Source organism: Pseudogymnoascus destructans (genome assembly GCF_001641265.1).
Source record: "Pseudogymnoascus destructans isolate 20631-21 unplaced genomic scaffold scaffold_13, whole genome shotgun sequence".
NCBI classification, from domain to species: domain Eukaryota; kingdom Fungi; phylum Ascomycota; class Leotiomycetes; order Thelebolales; family Thelebolaceae; genus Pseudogymnoascus; species Pseudogymnoascus destructans.
Window position 1 is genome coordinate 833,641 of NW_020167532.1, and position 26,050 is coordinate 859,690.

At 52.1% G+C, this 26,050-nt stretch overlaps 8 protein-coding genes across 8 annotated transcripts; 4 read left to right on the top strand and 4 right to left on the bottom strand.

The window, feature by feature from the left end:
• The first annotated feature begins 1,376 nt into the window (after window positions 1-1,376).
• Window positions 1,377-5,433, top strand: VC83_05413 (uncharacterized protein). The gene is made up of 4 exons (XM_024469035.1): window positions 1,377-2,738; window positions 2,790-3,392; window positions 3,444-3,480; window positions 3,533-5,433. Exons 1-4 carry the CDS (start codon window positions 2,704-2,706, stop codon window positions 4,502-4,504), a joined length of 1,647 nt encoding a protein of 548 aa, XP_024323312.1. The 5' UTR covers window positions 1,377-2,703; the 3' UTR covers window positions 4,505-5,433.
• Window positions 5,429-6,843, top strand: VC83_05414 (uncharacterized protein; the record flags this gene model as incomplete). The annotated part of the gene is made up of 2 exons (XM_024469036.1): window positions 5,429-5,744; window positions 5,852-6,843. Exons 1-2 carry the CDS (start codon window positions 5,723-5,725, stop codon window positions 6,841-6,843), a joined length of 1,014 nt encoding a protein of 337 aa, XP_024323315.1. The 5' UTR covers window positions 5,429-5,722.
• Window positions 6,814-8,205, top strand: VC83_05415 (uncharacterized protein). Its single transcript, XM_024469037.1, has one exon. The coding sequence runs from the start codon at window positions 7,117-7,119 to the stop codon at window positions 7,990-7,992; it is 876 nt and encodes a 291-aa protein (XP_024323314.1). The 5' UTR covers window positions 6,814-7,116; the 3' UTR covers window positions 7,993-8,205.
• On the top strand, window positions 8,180-10,234 carry SSH4 (the record flags this gene model as incomplete). Its single annotated transcript, XM_024469038.1, has 3 exons — window positions 8,180-8,579; window positions 8,652-8,957; window positions 9,034-10,234. The coding sequence occupies 3 exons, from the start codon at window positions 8,180-8,182 to the stop codon at window positions 9,927-9,929; spliced, it is 1,602 nt and encodes a 533-aa protein (XP_024323317.1). The 3' UTR covers window positions 9,930-10,234.
• A 265-nt stretch (window positions 10,235-10,499) lies between these two features.
• On the bottom strand, window positions 10,500-14,662 carry VC83_05417 (uncharacterized protein). The gene is made up of 4 exons (XM_024469039.1): window positions 13,728-14,662; window positions 12,862-13,648; window positions 12,191-12,808; window positions 10,500-12,139 (listed from the first exon to the last, which is right to left on the bottom strand). Exons 1-4 carry the CDS (start codon window positions 14,008-14,010, stop codon window positions 10,705-10,707), a joined length of 3,123 nt encoding a protein of 1,040 aa, XP_024323316.1. The 5' UTR covers window positions 14,011-14,662; the 3' UTR covers window positions 10,500-10,704.
• A 352-nt stretch (window positions 14,663-15,014) lies between these two features.
• VC83_05418 (uncharacterized protein) lies at window positions 15,015-16,294 on the bottom strand. Its single transcript, XM_024469040.1, has one exon. The coding sequence runs from the start codon at window positions 15,640-15,642 to the stop codon at window positions 15,304-15,306; it is 339 nt and encodes a 112-aa protein (XP_024323422.1). The 5' UTR covers window positions 15,643-16,294; the 3' UTR covers window positions 15,015-15,303.
• A 2,938-nt stretch (window positions 16,295-19,232) lies between these two features.
• On the bottom strand, window positions 19,233-19,679 carry VC83_05419 (uncharacterized protein; the record flags this gene model as incomplete). The annotated part of the gene is made up of 1 exon (XM_024469041.1): window positions 19,233-19,679. One exon carries the CDS (start codon window positions 19,677-19,679, stop codon window positions 19,233-19,235), a length of 447 nt encoding a protein of 148 aa, XP_024323421.1.
• A 2,315-nt stretch (window positions 19,680-21,994) lies between these two features.
• On the bottom strand, window positions 21,995-24,120 carry VC83_05420 (uncharacterized protein; the record flags this gene model as incomplete). Its single annotated transcript, XM_024469042.1, has 6 exons — window positions 21,995-22,276; window positions 22,332-22,445; window positions 22,468-22,929; window positions 23,285-23,527; window positions 23,594-23,809; window positions 23,968-24,120. The coding sequence occupies 6 exons, from the start codon at window positions 24,118-24,120 to the stop codon at window positions 21,995-21,997; spliced, it is 1,470 nt and encodes a 489-aa protein (XP_024323342.1).
• Between the last annotated feature and the right edge of the window lie 1,930 nt (window positions 24,121-26,050).

A 26,050-nucleotide genomic window follows, 5' to 3' on the forward strand; every position in this document is an offset into this window, starting at 1 on the left:
GTCGACATATCATCGTCATCGCCGCCACCCCTGAAAATGGCGCTAGCCACCACGCCAGGCGGCCCATTTCATGTCCCTAGTCTTAACAGCCCTTGGCGGTACCTGGCAAGTTACGGATTTCGTGCCAGACTTCCGAATCCCTCCCCCCAGCCTCCTTCTCATTTGTCGCATTGAGGGACTGTAACTGTAACGATACTTGCCGGATACTTGCCGGGTTCAAAGGCTTCTGTGAGGATGATACTAGTGCCACAGTAGAGTACCTCACACCAACCGAACCTTCTCTGTTCGTTTGTCAAACACACATGATGGCGCCCTGGTTCTCGCAGTTACTTTGTGATGTATTGCGCTGTAAGCCCTGTAAGCCCTGTATGCCCTGTATGCTCTGTATGCCCTGTATGCCCTGTATGCTGTATGCCCTGCATGGTGGGCCGGGAGAGACGGCGGGCCTCCGCTTTTCTGTCTCTGCGCTACCGGGGGGGGGAAGGTTGTGTGTGTACAGTATGTGCAGAGAGGAAGGAATGGGGAAGGAATGGGGGAAGGAATGGGGGGAAGGAACGAAGGAACGGGGGGAAGGAATGGAGAAGGATAAAGGGAGAAGGGATAAAGGGAGAAGGGATAAAGGGACAGCATCTCGCCGAACTTACTTCGAGTACGGAGTACTTGGTAGCATCTGTGCCTGTATCTGTCTCTCCGAAGACAGTGACAGCCCCCATTTCCGCCAAGCCTAGCTCGCACAAAAGGCGCCCACTTGGATGGCAAAGATGCAAAGATGGGTTCCCTCCCCCACCCAAACTGTTGCCCTCAGTTGCTCAGTCCGCCTTGCCATCCCTGTCTGGGTTCATGGCAGCTGTAAGAAAGCGCAGGTAAGGTGAAGAAGGGAGGGAACCCAGCGCACCACCACAACACCACACCACCGCACCACCGCACCACCGCACCACCGCACCACCGCACCACCGCACCACCGCACCACCGCACCACCGCACCACCGCACCACCGCACCACCGCACCACCGCACCATCACCACCCGCCGCACCGCCCAGTTGTCCAAGTCAAGTGTGGATGTTCTATGGGCCAAGCTACTCCCAAGGTAGCCCAATAGCCACTCCATTAAATATATATTATACTCTTCCCTCATTCTCCCCTCCCTCTTCTCACTCCCCTCCCCTCCCTCCTCTCACTCCCCTCCTCCTCTCACTCTATTTCCCCCCATCACATCAACCTCTTCACATTTCCACAACACAACAGATCCTTCCCATCACTTCTTGTGTATCGCCCCTACCACTCGGAAGTCCTCGTTGACTCCGTTCATTCGCTTTTGCGTCCATTTTGCAGAGTGTCGGCATCCTCAAACCCAACCCCCACGCAGCAGCCCTTAACTGAGAAAGCTGAGAAAGCTGAGAAAGCTGAGAAAGCTGAGAAAGCTGAGAAAGCTGAGAAAGCTGAGAAAGCTGAGAAAGCTGAGAAAGTTGAGAAAGCTGAGAAAGCTGAGAAAGCCCGCATCACCTGCCTGAATCACCAAAACACAACAGACAGCCCACCCAAATCCATTTCGCTCCTTCATCCTCTGGGGGGCTCCTTACTCTTGCCATTGCCGGATTTGAAGGGAGGAGAAGAAAGAAAACCGACGAGAGCACGAGAGCACTGCAGTAGACTCGGCCGCTCTCTCCTCATTCATTTCATCTCTGCCAGATATCACAAGGTATCACCTGTGACCACGTTCGTTCCTGCTCATCTCGGGCCTATACAACCTCTTTCTGACCACCAAACCGCCATCAAAACTGTCGCCAACTGTCACCAACCATCTCCAACCGCAACACCCTTGCGCCACGTTCCGCGCTTACCCTGGCCATTTGTCTGTTACTCAGCCAGGCTGCATTACCTCACCGTAGCTGCAGAGTAGTACAGATAGTACAGAACAGAAACCCTGAGTGGCGAAGGGTGCCGAAGAAACCGCTGGTCTTTTTTCCCGCTTTCTAAACAGTTGTACCTTGCGGTCCCTGGACGGCAGTAAGACCGCCGTCGAAAGTCCACCATAGAACAAATACTGGGGGAGACGCGATCATACCTCCCACAGCATATTTTCGCCTCATCCGTCACTCATCCCGTCACCTCATCTCATCCTACGACTCTGTTCCTCGCTGCACAACCAACCCGTCTGTCGTTACATTCCCACGCATCTAACTTCGTCGTAAAGTGCATATCATCTCCTGCTACGTTTCGTCGTGCCTGAACCCCACACAAAGGCACTTACTTCTCCGCGCCTGTCGTCTTACCCAACTGTCACTCTCACCGGCTCCACCTAGCTCAAACTCCATCTCCACCGCCCATCCGCTCAACTCCGAACACTAACGACTTGCCTTCCATCATCAAACGCGTTGTTATCCCTTGGTCTCTTGTAGCCAAGGTGACCGGACTACCGCCTGCTTTGGCCGCCGCTCTCCGAGCTAAGCCTTATCACCACGCTCGTTAAATTTAACCTTCGTTCCCAATCCTGACTCTACATATACCCCTCCAAGGTATCTTGTGATCAGCTTTGACTTTATATTTCTCTTTCAATAACCTTTCACCTTTTTGTCTTTCTGTTTGGATCCATCGACGATCCATAAGTTTTAACCAGGCTTTGGCCTAATCACGCTCGTTAACTGCTCGAACAACAACTCCTCTCTCGTGTGGACACACCGTCTTCACTCTTAATTATTCACAATGGCTGGACCCGGTGGTGGCCCTCCCAGACGGAGGTATGTGGCTTCACACTCTTGTTCTTGATTAATATACTGACACACACACAGTCATACCAAGTCTCGCAAAGGCTGTGATACTTGCAAACGTAGACACATCCGCTGTGATGAAAACTTCCCTCAGTGCAAGAACTGCACCAAACACAATGTCCGCTGTCCATACATGGACATGCCTCCCCCAGAAGAGCGCGTGCCTACTCCTGAAAGGCCAGATCTTGCGTGGACCCCCGCGATCGAGGATGAGATCAACCGCTGGCAACAGACGGGCGTCTTCCCCTTCCCCGAGCTTGCCATCTACCCTCAGCCAAACCCGCAAGCCTTCTCGATCGAGGATTTGCGCCTCATGCACCATGTTGCCGCTATCTCGACGGAGCTGGGCATGCTCGATGCTGGATCGTTCACTATCTGGGCGAACCAGATTCCTCTTTTCCTGAAAATTGGCTCAACATATGGCTTCGTTATGCATGCCCTCTTGGCATTCTCTGCAACTCACATCGCCTGGCTCACTGAATGCCCTATTGTCAGACAAATGGCATATGAGCACCGAGGCATCGCTTTGAAGGGACTCCACGAGGACATCGGTACCTTCTCCCGGAACAACTCGGATGCAGTCCTCGCCGCCTCCCTCCTCTTATCTTGGCAAGCAACTGAATGGTAAGCTTGATTATGTGACAGGCTAGAACCCGACTAATCATTACTGTGTAGGCGCGGATGGACCCAACTTATGCACGGAACGTCATCGGTATGCATTCAAATCTAGTCACAGGTTATGAATGAAAGCTCATATGTTACAGGTTATCGACGCCATGCAGCCATGGAAGAACGAATCCCAATTCGGTGCCTTCATTGCCGAGCAATCCACATTCCCAACAGCTCCGCCATCTCCAATTCCGAACAGGAAGCTCAGTCAACCCCTCAAGCAAGACATCGAGGCCCTTGGTGAGGCCCACGCCCAACTTCAGATGGCCGAGAAGTTCTTGGTCGAGAGTGGCGAAGATACTCAAGCAATTGTTCAACTTGCTAGCTTTGTTTGTGGCATCCGCAAGGTTACACTAGCTCACACTGCTGCACAACGCTTCGAGATGTTGAATCCACTCCGAACTTGGCTCTTTTGGCTACCAGCTATGTACCTCCAACAGCCACATGTCAGCCCATACGCTTTGGTTGTCCTGGCATATTACTACACTGTTGCATTGGTTGTCGAGCCTATCTTCCCTGAAGTTGGAGCTGCCTACTTCGGCAGTCTTTCACTTGGGCCAATTGAGCAAATTGCGCGCCGCCTATTCTCATCCAACCTCTCACAATCCGCCGACGAGCTCCAGACACCGCTTGCGCTGATGGAGTACCCCATTGATATGGTTACCAACTTCCGTCGTCGGATGGGGTGGGAACAGCCTGAGCGGACTGCATCGTTCCCAACATTTGAGAACAACATGTTCTACGATATCCACGACAGCTTTGAGCCTAGCCAATTCAGCCTCGGTAGCAACCCGGCTTTCAGCTACAGCCAGGAGCCACTGGCACCATTCATCAAATCGGAACCTGGCTCAGCCATCAGCCCTCTGGGCATGGAACCATTTGCTGGCTCTTCGGGTCAGTATCTTGGAATCCCATCTCCGATTGGATTTGGTGGCTACAACAGCCCAGGAGGATCATCATATGGAGATGTGGCATACAGCGATCAGGCAGAAGGCTTTTACTATGACATCCAAGGAAGGGGACCCGGTGCGTTTGGCGGGTTCGTGCCTCATACAGTGTGGACTTAAGTTTGGCGGATCAGGAAATAACATCGCCCAGGACGTTCAATGCAAGCTTAGGGGCCAGGAACGATGACCCCCACTCCTCACCAACTCCGAATACTGCTATAGTCCCGTCACAAACAATGGACAACTACAACTCCTCACCATCAACACAATCTCAACGATACTCACCACTCCTTTCACCACGCTATCCTCGCGTGCACTCTCAATCTCCACAACACCGCTACAGCCCTTACACCACTCAACCACCTCCTTCTCCGAAAGGAAAAGGCCGCCAGCAACAATAGAAACACAATTTTACGACTTTTTACGACTCTCCTCTACTTACAGAATACGGGAAACACGATGATTCTCATGTAATAACCAGCTTAATGAAGCCGCAGCGAAATCATTGGGTATCTTTCTAAACGCCGTTCCCAAAAAGCTAAGGATAGGAGGGCTTGACAGAGCTAGAACGATAGCACGTCACGGTCCTTAAGATACCCAACAACACATCTGCATTGGTTTGGCGCAACACTTGCTTTTTTGATTTTAGAACAACTTCGGAATTTTTGATATTTGGTTTGCGATTTGGGATGCGATTTGGGACGCGGGAATAGACGCAATTGGGCAAAAGAGGAAACAAGCATGTATGGCTTTTGGAATTTGCTCGCTGTTTTGCGATTTTTTTGTAGCAACTGCAGGCGGAGAAGCAGTTTGCGCGCGCGGCTGCGGACGATGGATGAGTCCGGGCAAACTCTGTATACTGGTAGCTAGCTTTCTGATATTTTTTGATATTGCTTGGAGGGCTGGAACAGGACTGGGAATGAAGGACGTTTCAATTACTGCCATTTAATATCGACTGCTTTTGCATGTGATTCCGCTTTGAAGTGACCAGTAAGATAACTCGCCAAGTACACAGTTACCATGCCTTAAGACACCATGTTTCATTCCCCATCTGCAACCCCCCCAGCGATCGCCAGATATGCATCGATGCGGCTAATTCCCCAGCCTTGCCGCTAATGTGCGATCCTCCCGCACTTTTTTGGGCATGCAAGTACGTAGCTCGCTTAGCGCACCCGCCGCGATTATGATGAGCTACTCGTCGCTGGTTGATTGACGACCCTCCACTTACTTAGTTCGTGAATCCAAACGACAACAACAAGCTTTGAGGATTGTTATTTCTGCGCTTTTACGTGTAGAGTCTGGATACAGAAAAGACAGAGAACTGGGAAATTTGCAAAGATGAGTGGGGGCTGGAATACTAGTAAGCTATCCCTCCCTTCCTGGTTGCTGTCTTAAGGACACACAAAAATCACCGAGCTCTCAATCTCACCACCACGACCACCTAGCTAACTCTACTTCCCCCCACAGTCGAATCCGACGCCGGAGTCTTCACCTTCCTCCTCGACAACCTCGGCGTAACAGGCGTCCAATTCGAAGAGCTCCTCTCCCTCGACCCCACCGCCCTCACCTCCCTCTCCCCCGTCTACGGCGTAATCTTCCTCTTCAAATACCCCACCACCGCGCTCCCCTCCCCCGCCCCCGGCACCCCACTCCCCGCCGCAGCAGAATCCCTCTTCTTCGCCAAACAAACGATCCAGAATGCGTGCGGCACGCAAGCCCTCCTCTCCGTCCTCTTGAATGTCGACACAACTGCGCCGTCTGGGAAGTGCGTAGCGCTAGGAGGGGAACTGGAGGGGTTTAAGGAGTTTACAAGGCAGTTCCCGGCGGAGTTTAGAGGGGAGGCGTTGAGTAATAGTGATCGCATCCGCGAGGTGCACAATTCGTTCGCGAAGTCGTCGCCGTTTTCGATAGAGGAGCAGCATAGGGCTGCGGGGGAGGATGATGAGTTATACCACTTCATCGCATACACCCCCATCGACGGGATTCTCTACGAGCTTGACGGCCTCCAAGACGCGCCGCTGAGCCATGGTAGCTGCACGTTTGAGGAGTTCCCAGAGAAAGTGGTGCCGGTGCTACAGGCGCGGATTGCGCGGTACCCGGCGTCGGAGATCCGGTTCAATTTGTTGGCGATGGTGAGGGATCTTAGGATCAGAGCGAGGGAGACGGGGGATGAGGGGTTGTTGGCGCAGGAGGAGGGCAAGAGGCAGGAGTGGGTGTTTGAGAATGCGTTGAGGAGGCATAATTTTGTGGGGTTTGGGGCGGAGATGTTGAAGGCGGTTATGAGGGAAAAGGTGAGGGAGGGGAAGTATGAGGAGTGGGTGGAGGGAGCGAAGAAGGCGTATAAGGGGAGGGTGGGGGAGAGGAGGAAGGGGGGGAGGATGAGGAGATGGCGGGGTAGGGGGGGGAGGGGGTTCTTTGATGGGCGATGGGGGAGGGAAGCTGTCTGCGTCGGGGACTAGGAGGGTGATCCTCATTGTCGGTCAGGTCTGCGGGAGGATTTATCAAATAGAAGCAGCAGGGAGAAGCCGAGAGGGTTGGCTATCGTTGGTGTTCATCATGCATTTGCCATGGCGTTCTATACCATGTTGCTATAGACATGTTTCTATAGACGGGCTACGTATAAGACGAGGAGCTCGTTATGGATGAAAAATGGCAACTAGATTTCAAGTTCTCGTTATAAGACATTTCGTCAGCTATTTTGAGAATCATCGAGCTTGCCGTCTGGAAATGCCATGGTTTCTTGGTTCCAACAGCTTTCTCACCTACTTAGTAACACATCAACCCTGAAGACCAACCACTTCCATGACTATACTATCGGATGTTGTCTAATCTTCGAAATCCAAAGTATGAACTTACACCCTTACAGAGCGGTATCAAGTGAATTTCACAGCCTCGCAACTGAAAACATGGCAACCGATAGCCTCACAACAACTGAAAACATATCAACCAACTTCCTCCCGCTGCCCCGCGAGCTTCGGGATAAGATATACGAGCTATGCCTGACGCATAAAAAACAGCTCGCATCCAGACTCCTTGGCGTGAACAGATCTGTCAACCATGAAGCTAGCTTAGTGCTATACAGCAATCATTTCAATTTCACCACGACTTCAAACAACCACGTCACACCATTCCTCGAGACCATTGGCACAAATAATGCTGGAAACATCCAGCATATTAAAATCAACTTCCCAAACTTCCGCAACCTAGAGTTAGGTAATGTCACTATTGATGAGGATGACACCCGCGTCCTTGAGAGCATTCAGCGCAGGTGCACAAGTCTGAAAAGTCTCACGTCATTCCGATGCAGTACATACGATATGGAATATAAGTTGCGCGCGCTCCACAACCCTAACATCGTTATTGAGGCGTTAGGGCTAGTTAATAGTCGTCTTAGAGCCATGCCATCCCTCCAGGATATTATCGTCGAGGTCTTCGAGGACCCCCCCAGCGATGAAATATGGGAGATTATGTGGAATCAAGGATGGACGATTGTCGAAATGGAGTATGAGGAGGATTGGGGAGACTCGGATGATAGTTGGTTGGGGGGGATTGATGACCTAAGTATAGCCTTGGCGGGTCAGACGGCGGTCATCGACTACCTCAACTGACGACAACCCGATATAACCAACATCCCCATCCACTCCACTCCCCAACCAACCACCACCCGCCACGACCGACATCATCACCGACCTCACCTACACGCCGAACACCTACATCTCTCGTGCAACCTACCATCCTCCTCACAGCCACCCACCCACTGCCGCCCACCCGTCCTGGCCAGGCCACACACCGACCATGAAGCCCGCCCGCGTCCGCACCGCGCGGCATGTCGACTCCGGCCCCGACCTCTTCGCCAACATCTACATCCAGTCCTCCTCTGGCGCCTCACACAGCCGTCCCGAGCCCTACACCGCCGGCGCCGGTGGCGTTGCCAGCAGCAGCAGCGTGATGATGGAGAGCTCGACGGCGAACGGGCTGCTGATCGGGCTGCTGTCGTCGTTTGGGTCGGCGCTGTTCATCGCGCTGGTGTTTCTGGTGGTGTACTTCTTTAGGTATACCCAGGGAGGCCGCATTCTGCTGGATCGGATTGGGAGGCCCGGGGAGTATGATGACGAGCAGAGATTTTTGAGGGAGGAGGCTGAGGCGCTGGAGACGATGGAGGAGGGGCAGAGGATTGATTATTTGAGGGCTAAAGGTAGGTCTTCTGCTGTTCTTGGGGGAATGGTTGGGGGTTGTTTGTGGCAATTGCTGACAATGTCGTTTACAGCCTTTATCGAATCGAATCCGCCGGATTCATTACCTACCGACATCTCGCTTTCACAATACCTGGCTATCCAAGAGAAGGGCGTATCAGCGTGGGAGTTTGAGCCAGAACTGGAAATAGCGAATTGTTTCGTCGAAGCCAGGACGGAGATTGAGTTCTTCGACAGCGAATGCTGCGTCTTGAGCAACCTTCCCGTCCCGAAACAGAACGAAGTGTATTATTGGGAGAGCAAGATCTACGATAAGCCCGAGCAGACTATGATCAGCATTGGCATGGCTACTAAACCCTATCCTCTATTCCGTCTACCTGGTAAGCTCCCCCGCCTCTCCTTCATCCAACAACACCGCCCACCTCCTCTCCCCCCACCCAACTAACAACCCCCTAGGCTGGCACAAATACTCCGTAGCCTATACCTCCACCGGCCAACGCCGCTACAACCAACCCTTCACCCCCACCTCCTACGGCCCCCCCTACGTACAAGGCGACGTCATCGGCGTCGGCTACCGCCCCCGCACCGGCACCCTCTTCTTCACCCGCAACGGCAAGAAGCTCGACGACGTCGCCCACGGCCTCAAATCGCAGAACCTCTTCCCCGCCGTCGGCGCAAACGGGCCTTGCACCGTGCACGTCAACTTCGGGCAATCGGGGTTCGTGTTTATCGAGGCGAATGTCAAGAAATGGGGACTTGCGCCCATGACGGGGTCGCTGGCGCCGCCGCCGCCGTATGGGAGTGAGCAGGGGAGTATTCTTTTGGAAGCTGGTGGTGCGGGGGGTGGCGCGACGGAGACGGCGCATAATCATCAACCGAGTCGTCATGGGCGCACGAGGAGCGGGGATATATTCCGCGGTCACACGACCAGTCCGGGGCCGGTGAGAAGCCCAACGGATATCTCCCTCGCGCATCTCGTGCATATACCTCCCCCGACTGATTATGGGGGAGAGGGGAGCGCGGGACGGGTGGCGGGGTTACATCCTAATGCTGTTTTACACGCGGCGGGGCTGGGTATACAACTCCCGCTCCCAGCACCCTCGACACAGGTGGTGCAGGGGGTCGTGGAGGATCATACGGCGCATCCGCCGCCGGAGTACTCGAGTCCGCCGACGAGTAGGAGGGGGAGTGATAGTGATGGGGAGGGGGAGAGGAGGAGGTTGCTTGGTGGAAGTGGAAGTGGAAGCGGAAGTGGGAGGAGGGGGGGGAGGAGCCCGCCGATCCCGAGTTATAGTGATGCTGTTGCTGAGGGAAGGAGGGGGGAGGAGAGGGGGAGGTCGGGGACTGTGTGATTCCACCCCCCCGGTTTTCCGTTCCCGTTTCCGATGCTGGATACGTGGTGTGGTATGCTGTTTTGATGAGAGGGGAGGGTTTTTGGTTTTAGTGGGGGTTAAAATGCTACCGAGGCGTTCATACAGTGGTGCTCCCTGCATCCCTTTCTTTTCGTTTGTCTTTTCATCGTTTGGTTTCGGTCTGGTCTGGGTTTGGGGCAGGGGGGTATAGCGATCATTGATTTGGGTGGTTGGGAGAGGGACATTGTCGAATATTTAAGCTTTGTTTTTTGTTATTGGAGGGGAGTTCTATTATTTTTGGGGAGGGGGGGAGGATGGGATGGTACGGGGGGTGGGGAGGGGGTTGTTGATATGGAGTTTTTCGATTGAATATGGAGGGGTGGTGGGGGTTATATAGTTTACCTCGTAAATGGAGGGAGATACACTGCTCAGTTATTTATATGAAGTGTATTGCCGTATGGTTTCCGTGCTTGCTGTTGCGATGTGCTGTGGTCATGCTTGAACACGACGGCCGAATAAAAGCTACGGATGGCATGAACTCACAGCCCAGTTTCAAACAGCGCGAGTATATACGTATAGTTGGTATATATTCATCCTCATATTCATTATATCCTTACCACCTCATTTACGTTATGTTTTATATACCCATACCATATACCATATTCATACACCCAGCCATAAATCCAACCCAATCTACAACAACCCAAAACACGAGCCAAATTAACCCTCCCAATGCAAACAAAAACCGTCTAAAAAGCCATCCCATCCTCACCACCTACACCCCTCTCCCCACCATACCCCCCATTACCACCACCCCCACCCCCCCAATTCTCCCCATACTCCCCCTCGTACCCCCCCATCCCCCCATCCCCCCAAAATTCCCCATCCCCCCACTCATCCCCAACCCCACCATCCCAACCTGCTGCACCACCCCCTGCCCCGCCGTCCCCCCCATCCCATCGCCCCCAAACCCATTCATACCCATCCCCATCCCCATCCCCCCCATCCCGCCCTCCATCAGAAACCCCGGCAGCGGGCCAAATATCTGACCTTCCAGATCACCGTACATCCCCAACGAGGGGTCAGAGAAGAGGCCGCTGTTACCCGTCATGCTGGGGTCGAGGTACGTCGTCCTTGCTGGCACATCCCCGCCCTCTCCACCGGTATTATCATCCATCTTTGTCTCGCCGCTACTATCCATCCCCCCCCCCTTGCCGGTGGTAGTGGGATACGTATTCAACATCGGCTGCGCCGGATACGCAAACGGATCACTACTCGAAAACATCACAGTCGACAAATCCGGCAAGTCCTCCCCCATCCCACCCCCACCCCCCAGCCCGCCATAATACTGCTGCCCCTGCTGCTGCCCCTGCTGCTGACCCTGCTGCTGACCCTGCTGCTGACCCTGCTGATGACCCTGCTGCTGTCCCTGCTGCTGTCCCAGCCCCAACCCTCCCATCCCCATCGACGTCATCGACGCTGGCGTATCGGGCGTCGATCCTCCACCTGCTGAGGTACCACCCGAGGGAATGGAGGCGCGCATATCGAATGAAGCGCGTAAGTTCGGATCGCTAGTCGAGGGAGCGAAGCGGCGGTGTGGGTTTAATGGGAATTGTGAAGGGGGGGTAGGGAAAGTGCGTGCGCGTTGTGGGGCGGCGAGGTCGGGCGTGCTGGAGGTTGTCGCTGTTGATTTGCTGGGTTTGCTGGTGGTGGTGGTGCTTGGGGTGGCGAGGTGGTGAGAGAGTTGGGAGCGTTTGTTTGATTTTGTCTGCCGGGGGGGGTTGAGGTTTAAGCGAAGATGAAGCTGTTCGAAGAGGACGGTGAGGGATTGACTGCACCTATCGGCTGCCATACTCCGTCTCGCCAACGCCTTGAGGGTGTCGCGGCCCACACTCGCATTCTCCATGATCTCCTCCGCCCCCGGCTTCCCTGGGTTCTCGAGCACGAAGAAGGCGAGCGAGAGGATCGCGAAGAAGGTCGTGTACATGGTGAACCAGTACGCGCCGATTAGGAAGCCGCGCCGTTTCATCTCAGCAGTGATGTGCACGATGTTGCGTGAGACGCTGACGCAGGCGGCGGCGCAGGCGTAGCTGCGCTCGTCGACGGGCTTGCTGCCGCGGGCAGGTGGGCGGGAGGATACGTAGTGGAGGAAGGGGCGGTAGAGCATCATTTGGACGTGTGCGTAGGCCATGCGGAGGAGTTGTTGGACGCTGAGGGGTGTTAGATGTGAAGCTCGTAAACAGGATAGGTGGGATACATACCGAACTACGTCCTCGGGGGCGTCGCCGCCGGGTCGGAGGCCCATGGGGAGCTTCTCGAGCCAGGCCTGAAGGTCATATTCGATAGCCTGGATCTTGGCGTGGCTGACAACGTAAGTTGGGCGCTCGGAGCCTGGCATGCACTGCTCGGCAGATTTGAGCGGGTAGACGTCGCGGATGACCTTTGCGAGGATGAACATGAGTTTCGTATGTGCATTGCTGGCCGCGAGGGTGGATAGCTTTCCCGGCGGCATCGGTAAGATGGCGTCGCGGGTGATATACTCGTCGTCGACCTCGACGGGCAGCTCTTGGTCGACGTCCTCGTCGTTGAGCATCTTGGGGAACCCGAGAAGTGCGCTCACGTATGTGTCCATCTTACGGATGATCCAGAAGGCGCGGCGGCGCGTCTCACGCTCAATCGGGTTGAAGCTGTACGTGAGGTTGCGGTGCAAGCCCATGCGAAGCGCTGAGCGCAATGCAATCCCAATGTACGAGTAGCACGTGCTCAGGTTGGCGGAGGACTGGAGGAAGAGGATCATGAAGAGGACGGCTTGTAGCGAGGGCATGTCGCGGCAGTCGGTGATTTCCATCATCTGGCGGGCGGCGGTGAAGTATTTTAGTCTGTTGAATGTTAGTGATATGTATGTCAGTAGTAGTAGTGTAGACCGGCTCACCCTTGATCAATGCCCTCCTTATACGACACATCTTGCCCCTTATGCGCGCCCGGGTGATCCATAAACATGCTTCCCAGAGCCAATATCGAATACAGCAACGGGAGGAATCTATTCTCCTCATCCCCAAAATTTTCCGGCGGTGTATCATAAATACGATCAAACATCTCATAAAACGACGGCGTATGCAGGATCCTCAGCAGCGCACACGCGCAATCCAGCGCATTCGAGCACAGATTCAGCGCCACCTCCCTATCCGGCAGATCAAGGGTATTCGGCAACCCCCCCTCAAACGGCGACTCGGCCATCGACCTCGGCGACTCGAGCTGCGCAAACGTCGACGGTCTCGGCGACAGCCGCGGCAGAAACGGCGCCTTCGTATCATTCCCCAGCAGCCCATCGAACTGCTCGCGCATCTGCTGCAGGAACACCGCTCCGGACGACCCGCCGTGGAAATCCCAGTGGCCGCGCTCATCTATCTCCAGCTGCCCCGTCGTCTCGATCATCGAGCTCAGCTGCGCGTCGTCCCCCTCTTCGCCGCCCGGCTCCGAGGTCCCGGGTCGCGAGGACTCGGACATCGCTCTCTCGGCTCCGAAATGCGCTTGTCCTGCTGTTCCTGCGCCCTTGCGCGCTGCCGACACCGCAGCTTCCAAGTTCGGGTCGCTGAGATCGATGTTCGGGACGAAAGAGCGTAGGAGCACTTCTGCGCGCTGGAGCCGCGTCTCCAGCGCTTCTATGTATTGTGGTGCCGGGTTACGGCGGCGGTTCGACGGCTGGTCGAATGTGCATTCTATAGGATGTTAGCTTAGCTCGTGTCTCTCGCAATTTTCCTGCTCTACCCCCCCCTCTTTGCTCCCGGGACTACGCACCATAGCTATAAACCGTGCAGTGCGTGCACGGCTGTTTCCCATCACATTTTATCTTCTTCCGCCTACACTCGTCGCAGGCGCGTGTGACGCGGCGGCGCTTCTGGAGCGGCGCGGTGGCGCGGGGCAGGGCGGCGGAGTCGGGCGACGTCTGGTCGTGCAGAGGGTGCCATTGGGGTGTCGCGGCGGCGTGGTGGCGGTCGTCGTCGTAGTGGTCGGGGGTCGCGGCGCCGGAGCCGCCGCGAGATGAGGTCGCGGCCGTGCTGGAGGGGTCGGGGTTGGGCATTGTGGTTTCGCGTGGGAGAGGATCTGCTGTGGGAACGGGCGGTGACAGTCACATCGCTCTGTGGAGCAGGGTGAGGGTGGGTGTGGGTGGTGGTGGTGATGGGTTGGAGGAGGGTGATGGGTTGGAGGGGGGTGATGTCACCGATAGTTCGACAGTGAGAAGGGGTGGTGGGTGTCGGAGACAATGGCAGGACAACGAGGGTCGTCGGTGGTGATTATGGAGGAGGAGAGGTAAAAGGTAAAAAGGGAGTAGAGGAGAGTAGTCAAGGTAGGCCAGCGAGTGGCGGAGTGAGTAAGCTGGGAGAAGGAGGAAGGAAGTGGGGAGTGCAGGACTGTGTTAGCTAAGGTGGGCGGCGGGAGGGGAGGGGCATCAGGGTTAAGGGTAAAGGGTAAAGGGTAAAGGTTGACTTGGTGGATAAGAGTGGCAAGGCTCTCTCCCAAAAGATTAACGTTAACTTAAGTTAGTCGAGGAGAATATAGAGAAGAATAGACAGGGAGTCATGATAGTATTGGAGAGTAGGGTTTAGTTCAGGGTGTATAAAGTAGTTGGTATCAGCCTCATAAGTCTATTATAGATTATAGACACTCTTCTAGTATCTCCATCCCATCCCATCCCATTCCATCCCATCCCATCCCACACATCCATCCATATCCATCCACATCCCACACATCCATCCCACACATCCATCCATATCCATCCCACACATCCATATCCATCCCACACATCCATCCATATCCATCCCACATATCCATCCACATCCATCCCACATCCCACACATCCATCCCACACATCCATCCATATCCATCCCACATATCCATCCACATCCATCCCACATCCCACACATCCATCCCACACATCCATCCATATCCATCCCATACATCCATCCACATCCATCCCACATCCCACACATCCATCCCACACATCCATCCATATCCATCCCATACATCCATCCCAACCCATCCCAACCCATCCCAACCCATCCCAACCCATCCCAACCCATCCCTCCCTCATGACTTAACCCTCATACATTGCCTCCTCTGACATCAACTCCTCCACCCCTCCGTCGCCCAATTCCGCTCTTTCGCCTCATTTAGCCTAGTCCGTACCTAGCAATACTACTAGATCGCCACTAGAACCACCGCAAACACGCACAGCTGCAGCAGCACTCGCTGCACAGCTGCACAGTTAAATCCGCGCCAATCCCGCTCCGCCACGCCAAGCCTGAGAGGCCAGTAGGGTCAGGAGAGTAATACTTTTGTAAAAAAGTACCAACTAGGAGGGAGTGGGAACGGATTATTCATCAAGACGGGAGGGCCCAGCCATCCACCTCCACCTCCATCTCCACCGTCTCCCTTCTTCCTCCCCTCCACCACCACTAACACCGGCACTTCCCACCACCGCCATATCCCCCATCACCCATCCCATCTCCCATCCCATCTCCCATCCCATCTCCCATCCCACCCGAAACTTCCTGGCCGCCCCACCCATACCACACACAACCACACCGCATGCCCCCCCAGCCCACGCGCCGCCACACCGCGTCATAGGCGGTCCGAGCTCGCTTGCACCCCTTCCGCCGCTACCTGCTCCGAGCGCCCTTCGGAGTTTGGCCAACGCACCACGATCGCACATGCCGCCCCCCTTTCTCCCCGTCGTCTACGTATGTAACTTGTTGCGATATGCTTTACATGAGCTAGTTGAGCCTAAGATTAGTATCCCGTCTACCGTACCTTGGTGTCTAGATGGTGGCGCCGAGGATGTACCAACTAATTAACTACGGAGTAGTAAGTTCTTGATGAGTGATATACCCTCCTCCTCCCTTCCGCCTGACCATATCCGGAATATCTTCACCGCTTTAATTCGTATCAAAAATCGGAGGACGCCATGTTGTTCCCCTCGTAACTCTCTTTTATTGACGATGTCGAACGATAAATTCTACGCAGCCGTGCAGAAGTTGTTAACCTTGAAAACATATGCTCCACCACCCCCCATGCCACTGTTCACATGACAAGATCCGAAATAACTTATTGATTTTGACGCGTATCAAAAATCCGAAGAAGCCATTTTGTTCCCCTGGCAATTATATTTTATTCACAGTATTGAACGTTAAATTTCGTCTGTCGCTGCAGAAGTTATTGCACATCAAAACACATGCCCCACCAGCATACCCTTCCACCTACCACTCGACAAAATCCGCAATAACTAAATCGTTTCTACTCGTATTAAGAATCCGAAGAAGCCATTTTGCTCCGCTTGCAAATCTCCTTCAATGACGATATCGAACGTTGAGTTTCGTCCGTCGCTGCCTAAGTGATTAACCTTTCAAACATAAGGCTCCACCAGCCCCTGCTACCCGACAAATCCGAAATAGCTCTCTCCCTTTAACTCGTATGAAAAATCGGAGGAAGCCATTTTGCTCCGCTCGTAATTCTCTTTCATTGACCATACCGAACGCTATGCTTCAACCATCGCTGCCAAAGTTATTCATGTCCAAAGCATAAGCTCCACCAGCCCCTACCACTCGACAAATCCGAAATAGCTCTCTCACTTTAACTCGTATCAAAAATCCGCTTGCAAATCTCCATCAATGGTGATGTCGAACGATGAACTCCGTCCACTCCTACAAGACATGTGACTCGTCTCATACCTAGCCCATCGGAATCTGGAATATCTCGGCCATTTCAAGTTGTATCAAAAATCGTAGGACGTCATTTGATTCCCCTCGTAATTCTCCTTCAATGACGATATCGAACGTTGGATTCTATCCATCGCTGCAGAAGCTATCGCCACTCACGTGCCATGCCCATACTGCACCCTTGCCACCCGGCGGAATCTGGGATATCTCCATCGTTTCAAACCGCATCGTAAATCGGAAGACGCCATTTTGTTCCCCTTGCAATTACCTCTCAATGACGCTATCGAACGTTAAGTTCTGCGCACTGCTGCCAAAGTTATACCACGTCTCATATGTAACCAACCCCCTTGCCCCCTACCCACTGCCACCCGTCTAAATCCGGAATATCTTCACCAGTTGAACTCGGATCAAAACTTGGGATACGCCATTCGATTCCCCTTGTAAATCTCTTCCATTGACGATACCGAACGTTAAGTTTCGGCGGTCACTGCAAAAGTTGCAATCCTTCTCACATGTTACCATAGGGCCCCTTAGGCCCGGCCCAACAAATCCGGAATAACTTCCTTGTTCAAAGTCGTATCAAAAATCGTAGGAGGCCATTCGATTCCTCTTGCAAATCTCTTTCAATTACAATCTCGAACGTTAGCTTTTGACTGTAGCTGCAAAAGTTATAATCCCTCAAAGTAGGCGCTCCACCACCCCCACCTGCCCCCCAGCGAAATCTGTAGTATCTCACCCGTCTCAACTCATATCACAAATCGGAGTACGCCGTTTGATTCGTCTTGCAAATCTCTTTCATTAACGCTATCGAACGCACCATCTGCATGCCGCGTCAGGATCTTACAATCCATCCTATAACATGCTCCCCCAATCACCCCTCCTATGCATCGCCCGACCAAAACCGGAATATCTCCACCATCGAAAGTCTGATCAACAATCGGAGTACGTCAATTTGTTTCCCTTGCAAAGCTGCACAAGAAAGTCAGCGAACGTTTGCGTCGGTTGCGAGACCGTCAACCTACTGCCCCTGCAAGAACGTGAGTCCGGAAATGGACCAGGGGGCAAGCCCGCTACTCCTCCTCACCTGGCTGCCAGTTGCTCTGCTTCGTGAAGAAGACGCACGAGTACCGCGTACCCTTGAAGGGCGTGATCCAGTGCTCGAGGACTGCAGAGCGGAACAGGACAACATCAGGGGGTCTTATATCCAAGGGCTGGCAGGCAGCTCCCCTCCCTCGAACTCTCCAAAGCAGGCCATCGCGACCCAGCCATCGAGCACATCATGGTTGTCCTTGTGAGGCCCAACCTGGGCGTTTATCAGGATCGCGAGGCAGTGCCAGCAGCTCCTGTTGCTGAACCTGAAGACCTCCAGCTCAGGCGTGGCTGCCCACTCGCGAAGGTAGTTCTGCCTGTACTGCTCGTAGGCCCTGGGATTGATCTCCTGGAAGAGCCTGCCTATGGTCTGCGCGAGGGGGGCCGTGGTCTTGTAGAGGGCCAGCGTGGCCCCGAAGCCCACCCCAGTCCTGCACATGTCTGAGCAGAGGGTGGGAGGCGTGTTTGGCTGTCCTGTGGCGTGCCACAGCCCAAGGTGGTAGACTCCCCACTTCTTTCCCTCGCGCTCAGCCTTCCTGGCCTGCTCCATCTCGTGTCTCTTGTCGCTGCTGGGCTTTGGGGGTGGCGCGAGTGTCGTGTACTTCTCAATGGCGTCAAGCATGAGGCGGCAGAGGTCCTTGTTCCTGTCTGGGAGGCTCAGCCCCCCCCTCATGTAGACGAGGAGCAGCTCTGGGTCCTCGTCTGCAGAGTGGAAGACGGTGACAGGCTGGACGTCGAGGCCATCCTTCCCACCATCCTTGGGGATGCTGTAATGGTGGGTGCACCAGATATGAGAATCTAGCCACCCAAGGAAGGGATGAATTTACTAAGACAACACACTGTCTTAGGAAACAGAGCCAAAGGGTTGTAGCTTAGACTATTCCACAACGCAGCAATCAGGTGTATGATGTGGTGAAGTGGTTTAGACAAGTTGCAACAAATGTTGAGTCTGAGAACTCAGGGGTAAGTCAGAGGTTAGCACCTCACTGACTTTTTCAAAAACAGAGAATAACAAGATCAATGCTTGGAAGCTTGGAAAAGACGTAGAAGTATGTGCTAGTCGATTTACTGTATTGCCTGCTTGCCCTTTCTTAAGGAAAGGGCAATCCTATTTATGCCAAAGGAGTGTAGTTCTCTCATTTTCCATGACTTTCCATGACTAACCAGGCTTGGTAAATGTATTAGAAATCAAGTGCGACCCACAACTAGCTTGCTAATCATGTAGTGAACGTAAGAGAATCCCATAGAACCATCTCTTGGGTTCCTAGCCTATAGGAAGTGAAAAGGAGGTCCAAGGTCAGAGTACCTATAGATAAATTATGTCATAACTTAACCAATCTTGTGGGTAACTAAGGAGCGATGACGTGTAATGAATCATAGAGGGTTGTAGAAGCTTCTAGAGCTATCGTTCATGTTCCTAGGCCTCTAGTTGGTAGATATATGCCATGTGGTAGTATTGGCCCACCCCCTTAAGGAGGAGATTTTCTTAATAACTTGTTCAATGAGTGTTCAAATGATATGCCGTGATGTATGTAGCATAAACAGATGTAGTAGAAGAGTTTGCAGCAATCGTTGAGTAGTATTGCTTCTGTTGTTGGTGTGATAAGCCAAGATATGTATGGTGACTTGTAGGTTTGAGGAGGAGATTTCTAAGTTTGCTCTTGAGTTTGATAGCAAACTGAGTGCAACGAATGTCAGTATGACAGATGCCCTGGAGCAGCGTGAGGTGCTTGCTGAGCTCGAGGCCCTCCTCTAGTGTAGTGGTGACCCTGGGGTTGGATGGCGTGATGAGGCTGGTCCAGGCGAGATCGGTGGTGATGACCTGGGCATTGCCGTGGAACTTGGCCTTCCAGTTATGGGAGAACTCCCTCCTCTCCTTCCACTCATATGGCGAGTGGGCTGTGTGGTGCTGGTGGCGCTTCTGGATGGAGGGTATCGGTGGCATGGTGTCGCGAGCTCAGGACTTGATGGTACCTCACTATAAGATGGTATAGTCTAGGATCCCCAAAGACAGATGACACAAGATGGTGTGCCCCTCTGCCACTGTGTAAAGGACTAAGTTTGGACTTGACGGTAGAAGTTCTGATATAGACCGAGACGAGCCACGCTCGCTAGCTGTGTGGCAACTCACATGACTGACCACCCCATCAAAATTGGGTTGAAAAAAAAAACGTCGAGATCTGAGGCCGGGAGGAGCATGGCTACGTTCGTCTGGCTGAGGGCTACGCAGTTACACGAAAAGGGGGATGGATTCGAAGGCATCTCGGTAAGGAAATGGCGATCTCGGTTAAAAGTCACCCCATCTTCGAACCCTGACCGGGGAGGCCACAGCAGTTGTATGGACACGGGAGTTGCGTGTTGGGATTCGTCCTTGCCAGTCTCACCTGGGTACATAATTATAAGATAATCGTCTGAGTATCAGAGCGAGAGTGTTGCCTCGAAATATTCCAAGGGCTAGTCTGGCATTCGAGCTAGGAGGGTCTATAAACACTCCCGATAACTAGGGGTGGTGCGGAGGGGGCAGCCCATTGTCATACTGACATTCGTTGCACTCAGTTTGCTATCAAACTCAAGAGCAACCTTAGAAATCTCCTCCTCAAACTTACAAGTCACTATACATATTTTGGCTTATCACACCAACAACAAGAGCAATACTACTCAACGATTGCTACAACCCTCTATGATTCATTACATGTCATCGCTCCTTAGTTACTGGGCCAATGTAATGGTGGGTGCACCAGATGTGAGAATCTAGCCACCCAAGGAAGGGATGAATTTACTAAGACAACACACTGTCTTAGAAAACAGAGCCAAAGGGTCGTAGCTTAGACTATTCCACAATGCAGCAATCAGGTGTGTGATGTAGTGAAGTGGTTCAGACAAGTTGCAACAAATGTTGAGTCTGGGAACTCAGGGGTAAGTCAGAGGTTAACACCTCACTGACTTTTCAGAAACAAGGAGTATCAAGATCAATGCTTGGAAGCTTGGAAAAGACGTGGAAGTATGAGTGATGTCATGTACTGAATCATAGAGGGTTGTAGAGATATGCTATGTGGTAATATCGGCCCAGTAACTAAGGAGCGATGACGTGTAATGAATCATAGATGGTTGTAGCAATCGTTGAGTAGTATTGCTCTTGTTGGTGTGATAAGCCAAAATATGTATAGTGACTTGTAGGTTTGAGGAGGAGATTCCAAGTTTGCTCTTGAGTTTGATAGCAAACTGAGTGCAACGAATGTCAGTATGACAGCCAATACTACCACATAGCATATCTCTACAACCCGCTATGATTCATTACACGTCATCACTCCTTAGTTACTGGGCTAATACTACCACATGACATATCTCTACCAACTAGAGGCCTAGGAACATGAACGATAGCTCCAAAAGCTTCTACAACCCTCTATGATTCATTACACGTCATCGCTCCTTAGTTACCCACAAGATTGGTTAAGTTATGACATAATTTGTCTATAGGGGTACTCTGACCTTGGACCTCCTTTCACTTCCTATAGGCTAGGAACCTAAGAGATGGTTCTATGGGATTCTCTTACGTTGACTACAGTAACCAAGCCTGGTTAGTCATGGAAAGTCTTGGAAAATGAGAGAACTACACTCCTTTAGCATAAATAGGATTGCCCTTTTCTTAAGAAAGGGCAAGCAGACATTCCACAATGCAGCAATCAGGTGTATGATGTTGTCACGATCAGGAGTCGACTGACCCCCTTCAGTGTCACGTGGGTCCGGGGGCCCCGCAAGGGGTCCACCAGGACTCCGCAACTCTCTGCCCTCGTCTAGCTCAGCTAGCGCACACAGAGAGTATAAGTAGGAATGAGCTGGCTTCAATAGCAAGCCAGCGGCTAGTTTGAATAGCTACCTACGAATGGAATACGATTCCCTGTTGAACTCCATGCTGCTTACCTGTCTTGAACACCGAGTGATATGATTCTCACAGATGTACACCATACACCTGATTGCTGCATTGTCATACATACCTGATTGCTGCATTGTGGAATAGTCTAAGCTACAACCCTTTGGCTCTGTTTCCTAAGACAGTGTGTTGTCTTAGTAAAATCACCCCTTCCCTTGGGTGGCTAGATTCTCACATCTGGTGCACCCACCATTACACCCATGTCCTAAACATAGCAACGATCCATGTTCAGGAGTGTCACAACCAAACGCGGTTAGGCAAAAACCTTAAAAAGATGCCAACCCTACATCTCGAGTTCAACATTTAATATACAGCTTATATTGCTGTAATTAGATTACCCGTATTCGAGCAGTGCTACTGCTGCAGACATTGCATGCCACATCATCCCTTGCATCACACTGCCGAAGCTCAGACGCATCATCGAGGTACTCGGACGCCGTGATTGTGAGGTGCACCTCGTCTATCACGATGCGGCCGAGCTGCTGTGTCGCGGCCAGCCTGTGCGCATACGCCCGGAACTGAGACGTGCTTGCGGCCTCGACTGTGACGAACACCAGTGATGCGTCCCGCTCCTTGCCTAGGGCCCACACGAGGTGGTCTATCCCAAGCTCCTGCACACGCCACAGCAGGTCACCATGCAGAGACAATGCCTGCATCGGGCAGGACGCAGGGCAGCATGAACAGCAGGCTCTTCCCCTCGCTGGTGCCTAGGATGATGACGACCTGCTCTGTCCATGACATGACGACCGTCATCGCCCGCTCCTGTGCGGCCGACTTCCACTGCAGCTTGTCGTCATGGTACAGCCCCCCTCGCGCCCTTCAGCTGGGCTGCAGCGGACCACCTCTTCCGTGGCTGGTACACGCCCACGGCAATCCTCTTAAGCATCCGTGGCCGGTCAGACTCTGCCGCCTCCGCCGCCTCACGATTCCTCTTCCTTACTGCTGCGACCGCATCCCCGAGCACCGTGTCGAGATCCCACAGCTCCCTCCACAGGGATGATGCGCGCTCGTTCCGACGGATGAGGCCGTCCCACACGTTCCCAAAGTTCAGGTTCAGCTGGTTCACGTAGCTGCGGTTCATCACCCGCGTGCTGTGGTTCCGCTGCCTCGTCATGGCCCGGATGTCGTCGTCAATCTCCTCTGCGTCCTCCTCGTTGTCGTTGGCCCCAACGACTTCGAAGCATGCAAGGTCTTTGCCCGCAAACTTGGTCTCTACAATGTTGACCATCATCTGGCGCCAGTTGGCAATATGCAGCCATGGCACCTTGGCCCGTACGCAGCCGGTTGTCAGCCAACACTGCCCCGTCCTTCCACCACAGGTACGCGGACATCATTGCGCGTGGGAAGGACTGGCGCAGGAAGGCCTGGCGGAGCGGCACGACATAGACTAGGTAGTCCAGCAGGAGGTCTCCGATGGTGGCTGGCAGGAAGCGGATGTTGTCGGCAACTTACTATACTCTTTTAGCTCTATAAAGTGCTATGGAGCTGTAGAGTACAGCTAACGCCATAGATGGCACTTTGCGTTGTATGTGCCTAGCTTGCATTTCTAGGGCGGTAGGTATCACTTGCTGATATATCCAGCTGCTCTATAGCCTCAACGCATTTTGCCCAATCCTTACCAGATCATCATTAAGCAGCGTATACTTCTCGATCCCGTTTACAGCCTGCTGTAGCAGTGTTGCCGCTATCTCGCTGACATCAAGTATGGGAAGACCGATGATAGCACGGCCGACGGACCCTAGGACACTCATCACCAGCCCCGTTCGTCCTGGCGCATCAATTATTCCAGGTTTCGCAACACACACTTCCACTACACCGCTTGGATTTTTGGCAAAGTCGAGGATGCGAGACTCTGTTTCCCCCTACGCCATATCTCAGCAATGCAGTCGAGGGATTAGAGAACGGGGATGGGATGGGTAAAGGCTTACCCGCATCAGCGTGTAATCACCTAGGATCCAAGGCTTCTGGCTCTGATCTCGCTGGGCTTTAGCACCGCTGGTGTAAATGAAGCGCAGGGGCTTGCTGGCAGAGCCGTGGGGTAGCTGTGCAATAGTTTCGATTCCTTGATGGTGTAGTCGAGGCATATCTTCTGCACGTCTTCCCATGGCATAGTCTTTGTCTCTGACGGAGTTACAGCAATGAGCCTATCGCACATTAGCACAGGAGCGGTTGTGACCATTCGATTATACGTGAAGAGGCAGAGGAAGGGAACAGGGAGCGAGGAGGATTGTATACCAGATACAAGCATCGGCTACAGCAAGATCCTTCTTCATGCTATCTGAATAGTTCTCGAAATCAGCACAGACGACGGGTTTAAGCTTGCTTGTATCGGCGCTTGGCCCTGCATTCTGCGGCACTGCTGTTGTCCGCCGTCCGAGGGCGACGGGTGGGAATAGAGAGGGCGGATGACCTCGGTCGCGACGAAACCCGTCGAGCCGACGACGATGATCTTCATGGTTTCTACTACTTGAACTCGCTAGTGGGACTGGCTCCGGCGAGAAGGGTCTTTGGGAAGGGGCTGGGAGATGTATGTTTACAAAGGCTGATGGCTTTCATCTTCCTTCGTCGTCGTCGTCAGATAGTGATTACTTCGGAAACCACCTTACCGGCCGGCGGAGGCCCATTTTTTTACACTATTGTGGCAGACTTTGATCGGGTGCCGAGCAAATGTTTTATGGGGCAGATGTGGACAGCAGAATAGGTCTCTCAAGCGAGCTTAATGACCACCAAATTTTACTGTAAATGAAACTAATAATAGAAATCTCAAGGAAATAGTAATAAAATAGTTTCAAGATAGATATGTCATAATAATGAATGCAGATTAGAATTGTTTCTGTATTAGACTCTTACAACACGATTATGTTGCTATTTTTACAGGTAACGTATTTTACAAGCAAGTTGCCCACATAAGCGAGTTGCCTACAAAACCACTAGAATTGACTATTACTACCTACTACCATAACACCACCCTACATAATGACCCTTAATTAATTGTAATTGAATCCTCGTGCCTCTCGCACGTATAGAAATTATGGCCTATAATACCATATAAGCTATAGCGCTTCTATTAGCCTTAGAGCCTACCTACTAACTACTCTTACTAGCCACCTCTATATGGACTTAAGCATTAACCTTAGCACTCTAAAGGATATCCTCTGCCTATCTATAAATGTCGTGTTTAGGCAGTACAGTCTAGGGGTTTAGGGCTAATAGCAACCCTAGTTAACTTATGGAAATTATGTGAAATAGGCACCCTATAGGTAACAGCCTAGATATTTTGATTTTACCCTAGAAAACCTACAAAAAGGCATTAGAAGGTTGGCTATTAAGGTTAAGTGACCCTATAGAGTCGATTACTGTCGCTAGAATGCACAAATTCCATGTTTTTTACTTTGCTAGGGTAAGAAGGTCAAGGTTGACATTAGGTTAGGTCACATGTGTAGAGATGAGGATCTATAGTTGCCATGTAAGAACAAGGAATGCAGGACGCATCTAGCACCCCGAAATTAACATAAGACAGGAGGTAAAGAAAACAAATTAAAATCATAAGCTAGAGGAAGAGTATAGAAGGTATATTAAAGGTAGGTTTAAGGAGAGTTAAAGTTAGAGTAGAACCTAAGGACTAGAAAGATGGACTAATTTTTAATTCATTTGCCTGAATTCCACATTATTATGTGTAAAAAGTGCTAATATGCCTTATTACCTAGTTAGATCGATGCCCATTTTGCACCCTAGATACCCTATAGAGAGAAGAAGGCGACTAAGAAACCCTATAGGTTAAGTAGAGCAACACGTAAGAGAATTCAACAGGATGTAGCCTAGATTAAGGGGTTGATCTCTAACCTAAGAGCATTACAGCAGAGCAAGTTCCCATTCCTACATTAGGTTCACCTAAGACTAACGTGATGTGATGTACATTCAAGATAGGCAAGGAAGAATGCCGATATATATGTTGTTCGTTATAGCAGTGTTACGGCTATGGTAACGTGACATCAGTTATAGGGCTAGCAGAGCTAGGCTTAGTAATGTGACCTAAGAAGTCACGAGGCTAGCGGGGCTAGGCTGTAGCATGACTAGGCTAGTGGATAGTTGTAGAAACTAGTGGATATTAGATAGTTGAGCTATCTATCAACTATCTAGATTATCCATAAGGTATGATGCCACTATATAAGTAGATAGTATTCCCTTAGATAGGAGCTTTATGCTCAACTTAATATAGTATTCTTTACAATACTATAACGTGTTACTTAGAAAGCCTTTGTGTTTAATTCCCTGCCTCCTCTATCAACTCAACCTTATGTAAGAAACCTCTGTGTCTTCTATCGAATAGAAGTTAGCGTTACAAGCAGATGCAAGAGCATGCAGGGTTAGGAGAAACCCCATTT